Source organism: Glycine soja, chromosome 15 (assembly GCF_004193775.1).
Source record: "Glycine soja cultivar W05 chromosome 15, ASM419377v2, whole genome shotgun sequence".
Classification (NCBI taxonomy): domain Eukaryota; kingdom Viridiplantae; phylum Streptophyta; class Magnoliopsida; order Fabales; family Fabaceae; genus Glycine; species Glycine soja.
This window is the reverse complement of record NC_041016.1, coordinates 36,253,426-36,263,405: the sequence shown is the minus strand read 5'-3', so window position 1 is coordinate 36,263,405 and position 9,980 is coordinate 36,253,426. Positions and strand designations below refer to the sequence as shown.

The 9,980-nt window shown below is 30.6% G+C and overlaps 1 protein-coding gene across 1 annotated transcript; it reads right to left on the bottom strand.

Annotated features, from left to right (window-relative positions):
- On the bottom strand, positions 1 to 1,672 carry LOC114386100. Its single transcript, XM_028346105.1, has 2 exons — positions 1,620 to 1,672; positions 1 to 1,228 (listed from the first exon to the last, which is right to left on the bottom strand). The coding sequence occupies exons 1-2, from the start codon at positions 1,670 to 1,672 to the stop codon at positions 1 to 3; spliced, it is 1,281 nt and encodes a 426-aa protein (XP_028201906.1).
- Positions 1,673 to 9,980: the final 8,308 nt, after the last annotated feature.

The window sequence follows — 9,980 nt, the reverse complement described above, 5'->3', positions numbered from 1 at the left end:
TCAGCTAACACAGGCCTCCTGCTTTTGGTCATTACAGCTTTGCATTCCTCTGTGGATTTTCTCAGTGTTTGCCCCAAAATTGCTTGATGACTTCTCCGCAATTTGCTTAGCTAACTGTCCCACCTGGACCTCAAGGTTCTTGATGGCTGACTTCGTGCTCTTGTGGTTAGACATTGTGACTTGCATAAATTGAGCGAGAGTCTCCTCCAGCTTTGTAGTCCTCTCATAAAGATTTGGCCCTTGTTGTGGTGGCCTGTTCGAAGGTCCACCCTGGTCTTTGTTGTATTGGTTGCCGGGATGAGATCTCCATTGTCCTTGCTTATTATAATTAGGACCATGTTGGAAACCTGAGTATCCACCTTGATTGTAACCCTGCCTTTGTTGATTTCCCATATAGTTGACTTCATGATTGTGTTCTTCAGTGGAGATACAACGGCCTGATTCATGAGCTCCGCCATAAATAGCACAACGTACGACCTGCAAAACAGAAGAAAGTGAAGGTTGAGTAGCAAATAATTGGGTTGGCAACTTACTGAGGGTTTCAGTTAAGACTTCAAGCTGCTTGGAAAGCAACTTATTATGTGCCAACAACACATCTTTTGACGATAACTCCAACAAACTCTTCTTAGTGGGTACATGCACTCTATCACGCAAGATGGTGTGATCACTAGAAGCCATGTTTTCAATCAGCTCCATTGCTTCCTCAAGCGTCTTCAATTTCATCTTCCCTCCTGCTGAAGCATCCATCAACTGTTTAGATTGCGGTCTCAGCCCATCAATGAACATGTTTAGCTGGATTGGCTCAAAGAAACTATGTGTGGGAGTCTTCCGTAACAAGCTACGGAACCTCTCAAGTGCTTCACTCAGAGACTCATCAGGGAATTGATGAAATGAAGAAATTGTTACCTTCCCTTCAGCAGTTTTAGACTCAGGAAAGTACTTCTTTAAAAACTTTTCCACTATCTCTTCCCAAGTCTTCAAACTATTGCCTTTAAATGATTGCAACCATCTCTTTGCTTCTCCCGCTAATGAAAATGAGAACAAGCTGAGCCTTATAGCATCTTTTGGTACTCCAGCAATCTTCACAGTGTTATTGATTTCAATGTATGTTGCTAGGTGTGCATAGGGATCTTCATTTGGTAGGCCATGAAAAAGGTTCCCTTGTATCAATTGAATTAAAGAATAAGGATATGTTCTGTTGTGGGTTTGAACTTCTGGCCGCGCAATGCTAGTAATGAATTACGGCACAGAACTACTGGAATAGTCTTCAAGGGTCACACGTCTCGGTTGTTTATCGGCCATAATGATGGCTTCAGGAAAATCGGTTGCAGATTCCTTTGATGATGGAGAATAGGATCATGAAGATTCAAAGGATTGGGCCTCATCTTCCAAAATGGAAGCTACTGTTCTGTCTTGTAATATTTTCCGTCTTCGTTCGGCTCTGTTCCTTCAGCAAGTTGCTTCAACTTCCAGGTCCAAAGGAACTAATTCACCTGCAGAAGATCTGTGCATACAAAACACTAACAGAAACAGTGGTTATCCAATTCAAGAGGAAAACAATTATAAACACAAAACAATTATTCACAAACATATCAAAGAATAACAAATAAAATGCTTACAAACTGAACTGAACTTTCCCAAATAGAAAGAAGTTCCCCGGCAACGGCGCCATAAACTTGATTTTTGCCCGCCAAGTGTACCGGGGCACGCAAGTAGTATTAAAATGGTAAGAATATTGAGTATCTATCTCAAGGAACTTGTTTTACTTGGTAAAAGTTGTCATTTGGTGAGCAAGCGTTGGTGATACAATCAATGGTTGAAAAGAGAAATAAAAGTAAGATCTAGTCTAAATGAAAGCGAGTAAAGTGAGAAATGGTGTGTGAAAACAAATATGCGAACGTGTTGGTTCCTCCTACAGGGTATTTTGATGTAATTTAAGGATATTTCTCTACTTAACAGTGCTCCTGTATTCTATGCTAAGGTCCTAACTACTAAACCCCGATGTCTTGTGAGTTTAGCCTAATCCTAACTAGACTTCGTTCTTAGATGTCTCTTGTTGAACTTAGCATAACCGAACAGCAATACGGTTACAACATACCAAAAAACCAAGTTACCGCACTCTGTGTCCAGATATACGATAAATTAGCCCTATCCTATCAAGTTCTAAGGATCAAACCATTTCCCAATGAGGATAATCCTAACTACACTTGCGTTTGCGTGATCAAGACAAAAACATGCGAGAATTAAAGGCCGATAGGAACAAAGAACACATGAAAACACTATTAAATAGATATGAAAGATTTTACATCATTTACTCTATAGAAGTTCCCAACTGAGGATTTAGCCTTCCATTGCAAGGAAGCTCTTTTTTACAAGTTTAAAGAGGAGAAGAAGAGAAATTGAAAAAGTACATGTTGGATCGAGTGGCCTCAGAATAATTAAGAAGGGGGGTTGAATTAATTATTCCTAAACCTTTACTAATTAAAAATTTACTTTTCTAAGGCTTTTACTAAATTGTTAAGAGAATGAGGAGTAGAAGAGAAACTTAATAGAAAGTAAAAGCAGAAATTAAATGCAAAGCGGAAAGTAAAAGAGTAGGGAAGAAGGAAACAAACACACAAGCGTTTTTATACTAGTTCGGCAACAACCCGTGCCTACATCCAATCCCCAAGCGACCTGCGGTCCTTGAGATTTCTTTCAACCTTGTAAAAATCCTTTTACAAGCAAAGATCAACAAGGGATGTACCCTCCCTTGTTCTCTTTGAACCTAGTGGATGTACCCTCCACTAGAACTGATCCACAAGAGATGTACCCTTTCTTGTTCTCAGTCAAACCCAAATAGATGTACCCTCTACTTGTACCACAAAGGATGTACCCTCCAATGTGTTAAGACAAAGATCTCAGGCGGTTAAACCTTTGATACTTTGTGCATGGGGATACAAAAGAATTCTCAGGCGATTAGTCCTTTGAACACTTTTCTATTAGGGAAAGGGAAGAATCGAAAGAATTCTCAGACTGTGTCATTTTGAATTCTTTGACAAGGGAGAAGGGAGATACAAAAGAATTCAGGTGGTTAGTCCTTCGTTCTTTTGGAAAAGGGAGAAGAGAGACACATATAGAATTCAGGCGGTTAGTCCTTGGCGAATTCTTTTTGGCAAAGGGAGAAGAGAATGAAAAGATGAATAGCACAAGTTTTCATGGTTTAGAAAACCAAAAAACTTTAGAAAGCTTTTGGCACAAAGAAGAAGAAGAAGTTCAAAGAGATTCAAGGCTTGTAAAAGATTGATTGAATAAGTGTAAAAGTGTATTGAAAAGCAAATCAAAGTCTTGCATTTATAGACTCTTCATGTCAGGCCAAGAGGACCATTTAGAAGAGTTATAACTTTTAGAAAAACTTAAAACCAATTTGAAAAAGTCAAAAACCTTTTGAAGAGTTACATCTTTTGATTTATTCAGAAACAGTCATTGGTAATCAATTACCAAATCAGTGTAATCGATTACACAAGGCTTTTATGTGAAAGGATGTGACTCTTCACATTTGAATTTGAATTTCAACGTTTAAAGGGACTGGTAATCGATTTCCAAAACATTGTAATCAATTACAGCTTTTTGAAATTAATTGGAACGCTGTAAATTCAATTTGAAAACTTTTTCAAAACAATTTTGCTATTGGTAATCGATTACAACAATCTGGTAATCGATTACCAGAGAGTAAAAACTCTTTGGTAAACATGTTTTTGAGAAAAATCATGTGCTACTCAATTTTTGAGAAAAACTTTTCATACTTATCTTGATTAAGCCTTCTCTTGATTCTTGAATCTTGAATCTTGATCTTGATTTTTGAGATCTTGAACCTTGAACCTTGATTCTTGACTCTTACTCTTGAATTGTTCTTGATTCACTTGAGTTGTTCTTTGATTGATCTTTGATTCACTTGAGTTGTTCTTTGATTGATCTTTAAGCTTTTTGTCATCACCTTTGTCATCATCTTTTGTTATCATCATTGTTATCATCAAAACACCTTTGAATCACATTTGATTCACCATGAAGCTTTGCTTCTTCAGTACAAAGTGGTGGGGATGTCTCCTCCACCTCTAAAAACCTCACAATCTCTCAAAAACTCCTTCAAAGCTCTTCAACATGCCTCCTTTGGTCTACTCAGTCGCCTCTAGGTCTGCACGCTCCAAAACTCCCTTCCAATTATGTGTTTTCAGGATTTATATGGAAATCCTGTCGGTGGCCTCTCGCTGAGCGCCAATCTCGCGCTTAGCGCGCATTAGTGAACTGTGGCTCAGCACCAATCTCGTGCTTAGTCTGGAAGATGACAAATGACTCGCTTAGCGAGCGACAAGGCGCTGAGCGCGTGCTTGCAAGGCAAATTCTCTTTAGGATTCTTGTGTCTCGTTGAGCATGCTGGTGCCTCGCTTAGCAGGACATACTCGCTAAGTGCACAAACCAGGCTTAGCGAGACACCAGATTCAGCACTTCACAAAATCTCCTTTTTCACCTGAAATAGAATTGAAATTTACATTAATTACAAGAGGAAGATTATAATGAGTAATGATCAATTTATTAACAAAAAGTATTTACAATCCTACAAAAAGAACTGTAACTTGGAGGAGTTCTATATAATTATCAAAAGTTTCTATACAAAAGTTAGTCGTATAAAATGACTAACAGACACGTTGGAAAAGCACAACTAGTAAACTGAAAGACTAGGTTTCAGTTCAAGGGAGGGAATGTTAGATATTTTTGTTTATCTATTTTTTTTACTTGGTCAATAAAGTCATAAGGCTTTAGTAGTTAGTTTTATGGTTCAGCAAAATAAGGCTATGTTGCCTAAACTTTAGGAGAAAGTTATCATGTTCAAATATGAGATTCTAATGTAACTAATAGAGAGATATTTTCTAATGTTTCTGTTATGGAAAAGTCTATTTGAAGGGTTGCAACAGTTAATAAAAAAAACACACACTTCACCCATATCTTTTCTTCATTCTCTCTTCACGTTTACCTATGTTTTCATTCTCAAACTATTAACAGATAAACAATGAGATGTGATTCAAAGCTAGGCCTAATGCTATTAATAAGCTCACTTGACAAGCTTGAATGACCATTTGATAGCCATGTTGGACATGCCAAAGGGTGCCATAAGTAGGTAGTTTTGCTTTTGAATTTTTAGACAGAAATGGATAAAGTAGAGGGACAAATAGTCCATTTTGAAAAAACTTATTGTCAACCTCTTTCAGATATGAATATACCTGATTCAGAAGGGAAGAACTTGCATCAATATCTCAATTTCAATTGAAACATGGGTTTGATTCACACTCCATGTTCTGAGAAATATTTACCATCCAAAAAAAGGAGAGATAGACAAAGACACACACACACATAATCACTGCAATTAAATATGCATAAGCATAAAAGACTCAACATAGAGTTTCCTCTGTCGGTCCGAGTTGTAATTTTTGTCACAGTGTTACAACCAACACCATAAATATTTGGAAAAAAAAACCAATAAACTTATTTGTGTTAGTAATTTTGATTTAAGGATATTATAGTAATTTATTATTCAATTTTAGAATAATCATTTCTATGTCGTCTCTCATGTGTGTTAACATTAAATCTCCTAAGACTCTCATCTCTTCTCTCTCATAAACATTCAGTTATCAATATATCTCCTCTTTCATCTATCACCATTATATAAATGTGTTATGAAAATTTTATATTATAAAAATAAATATATATTTTAATTTATAATATATTTTTTATAAATTAGGAACATATTAAGTGAAAATAAACAAATTACTATGAAAAAATTAATTTTTATATAATACTACACAATAAACATGCAATTGAATATAAAGAAATGAACTTAAACAAATTTAAAGGAATGATTACATTTTATAACAAAGTAATAAAAAAATGTTTCGTTAACATTACAAAAATTTTCTTAAATCATGGCTTGCAAAGAGAGAAAAAAATTGGTTGAAAAAAATATAAAATGACATAATTTACTATTATTTTTTACTATAAATTATTTTTGGGAAAATTTTTATTTTTTCAAATTCATTTAAATAGAACAAATATTATTATACTAAAAATTTTTGAAACAATCAGACTTATTATTTTCTAAAATAAATATATAATTTAATTTAATTAATGTTTATGAGAGAGAAGAGATGATTGTTAATTTAATGTTTATGATAGAAAAGAAGAAAGTGTTTAAAAATTTAATGCGGATAACAATGATCTAGGAGAGAGAATTGATTATTTTAAAATTGAATCATAAATTATTATTATATACTTAAATGAAATTTACTAACACAAAGAAGTGCATAGATTTTTTTGTCCAAATATTTTTGGTATTGATTTTCATTGCATTTATACTAAAAAATGGTGTATTTGTATGGGGATTAACATTCTCCATATATATACTAGAATATATGATCCCTACGCATGGGTAAAAATTATTTTATAAAGAAAATATAAACATTTTTTAAATATGTAATACTAATTATTTGCGATCAAATTAATTTTTATTTATTTATTTTAACCATAGATTGTAAAGTAACGTTTTAATTATAGTTGATTATATATGTATCAGACTACTGAAATTAGGATTTGTTTTTTGCAATTGTAATATTTTAAAAATGACAATGCTAATGAAATTAACGCGCACACACATTTAAAAGTCATAACAGTGAAAATGTTTTATATTGTCTGCCCATGACTATTAAATTGGCACACACTTATATAGTTGATTATTAAAATGATTATTATTGATTTCAAATTCATATAACAAAATTTTAATTATGTGAATTTGAATAATATCTCATTCTCTTGATTATATCTTCTACTTATCGTAAATGTTACGCAATTAATTAATAGGTTTACTCATGCCTAATAGCTTCTTGATTTGTTTTCTAATAACTTTTGTGATTGTTAGAGATTTGTTTTCTTTGGAAATATTATTATTTTATACTCAATATTAAATTACTTAATTTTAAAAAGAAAAAAAAACAGAATATTACTAAAACCAATTACTAATTAAGTTTATAGGATTTTTAACTTTATGTAAAAAAAATTCTTTAACTTAAGTTACATGGCAAGATCACAAAAAATAAAATATAAATTTACGTTCTCTAATTTGTTTTATTTCTTTTGGTTTTCCTATGCCAGTTAGTAATGTTTGTTTTCACATTTTTCTGTTTTTTTTTTCTCTTTACTTTTATTGTGCCAGAGAAACATTAAAGAATATGACATTGTTTAATTATTTATAATATAATTTGAAATTGATCTTTCTGTGAGAGTTATTATTTTAAACTCTTTAATTACAAATTTGATCATTAGTTGTCAAGAATGAAAAGTGGTTAATTCTATTTTCTCTTCCATAATTTTGATCAAAACTGTGTGTATACTTTTAATCTACACATTAAAGTGATAATTGATTTATTCTCCTTTGTCAACTCATAATTTATAACATGCTTTATACGTTTCATTTTTTTAGGAGTCTTAATTTATGCGTTCCTCTAATTATATAATAAACAGTTAAACACATTATTAAAAATTAATAACAACATAATTAATTATTCTATATAATTAACTGACTAATCAAGTTAATATTATTAAAAATTGACTAATTTATCTTTATAATAAGTTCTTCGCACACCTACAATCAATCAATTGTATTAAATTAATTCATAACTATTGTAAAATGATAATAACTCATTGATTAAATAAAATTAGTAATTATTTATTCTATAACCATATTAGTTATAAATATTCAACAATTAATTTATTAAATAAATGGCCATTGATTTATAAATAATATATCTCAAATGATTTACAAATCAATTATTGTGTTGAATTGAATCAATCTAATTAGTTTAACCATCAGTGATTTAAATAGATAGTCATTAATGAATAATATGTTTTAATGATAAATATAATTATAATAATGATAAATCTCAATAAGAAATTAATGAATGTTTATATCAATTTTTAATTTAAATTTAAAATAAACTAAGAATTAATTGTTTTCGATGCCAGAGAATACCATATGTCAACATTCTTTTCAGGGAAATATATATATATATGACTCCCAATTAAGATAAAAATGATTCTAAAGATGAAAAGAAATATAAAAATATTTGCAGTGGAAGATGTTAAAGACTTATATATGACACATGGGTTCTTTTTGAAATCGGAATAGACCAAGCAATTTATTAATAATAAAATACTCTTTTCTTTAACAGGTAAGAGTTGACTAATAACTAGTCAAATTGGTCTAAAATAGAAAAAAAATACTCTTAAAAGAGATAAAAAAAAATTACTTGAATCGGTAACCTTTGTTAAATTATATATATTATTTTTAATTTATTCTAATATATTTTTAAGATAAATAAAAATATATAAAAATTATCTTAACAATTTTTTATAATTGTTTTATATTTAATTATTTTTATAGGTAAGATTTGACTAACAACTAGTCAAATTACCTTTTGTTTAATTAATTATTTTTATTTTAATTTCTTATAATTTTATATTATTTCATTTTTTTATTTTTATCAATTCAACCATGATTTAATTACAATCAAACTAATAAATTCTAAGTTAGTATTCTCATTGATATTTTTTCTACTAGTTTTAAAACATTAAAAAATTCCAAACAAAAAACAATATTGATAAAAAAATTTGCAATTCAGTGTTTAAAATAAGCTTAATTATCTTTTTAATTGCCACACACACCTACCGCCGCCCCACACCCATATATATACATATATTTGAAAGGTTTAAAAAATACTTCTTACTTTTAGAAAAACATAATTAAATCCATATGTGTGTGTGTGCGCGTGTGTGTGAAAGACTTAAAAAATACCCTGACTTAAAAGAATACAACTAAGCCCTCAATTCAAAATATATAGCCATTTCAATAAATTCCATTCAATATTCATGCACACGTGATCCAATCCAACCCTAAAACAACCAAAACATTAAGACCCTACTTTGAGTGATTTTTAGTCATGAGTTTTAAAAATTTTAAAAACAACAACTAGGTTTTAGTTTTTGAAGTTTAGTTTTAGGTTTTTCATCAACTTTTAGTTTCAAAATAAATTTATTTTAAAATTTTCCTATTATATTAAAATTAATTCAAGAGTGATATTGTGTATTGGTAACAACGCTGACAACAATGGTACTGATAGTTGTGGTGTCAACATGCATGGTAGTGGTGACGATAGTAAAGGTAATACCTAGAGTGCAATGGTATCAAAAGTGGTGATAGTGGTAGTGATGGTAATCATGGTGGCGGCGGCGGCAGTGATAATAGTGGAAATGACCATGTCAAATGTAGGGATTGTGTATTTTCTTAAAACTAAAAACCAAATTCATAAAACTTATTTTCTTGGTTTTAAAAATCAGTATAAAAATGTTTTAAAAATAAGTTAAAAATCATTTTAGCTTCATTTTTACCAAACAATTGCGTTGTATTTTCAAAATTGTATTTCAAAATAAAAAAAATCACAATCACTCCAAAGGACCCTAAAAGTTAGTATTTTATACATTGTTATAAATAATCTAATAAGTTATATTCATATGGACCAAGTACTTCTATGCTTTGCTTGTCACCGCCATCTCTATTTGTACATTAACATTAAATTTTAAGTATATTTAATATACTTATAAATATCTCCATTGAAAAATACAACACTTAGATGTGATTCCTTAATTTTTTTAGTAATACATTTTAATAAGAAATAATTTTATATTTTCATAATCCGCATAATAAAAAATTGGCTTTAAGATTAATGTAGATCATTGATTTGAAACCCTAACCAAAATGCTCTAAACATTTAAATTTTTGTAATGATCGATAAAATCATCGTTGATATTATTTTATACTATCACTACTACAATTTATAGATTAAACATCGCACGATTAACATCAGTTATTAAAAAACCGATGTTAACAAAAGCACGGT

Excerpts from the sequence above, each read along its gene's own strand:
- LOC114386100 (XM_028346105.1), bottom strand. The coding sequence starts at position 1,672 with ATGGCGCCGTTGCCGGGGAACTTCTTTCTATTTGGGAAAGTTCAGTTC. Across the intron at positions 1,229-1,619 it reads GGGAAAGTTCAGTTCAGTTT|CATTGCGCGGCCAGAAGTTC; the intron begins GTAAGCATTTTA and ends ATTCATTACTAG.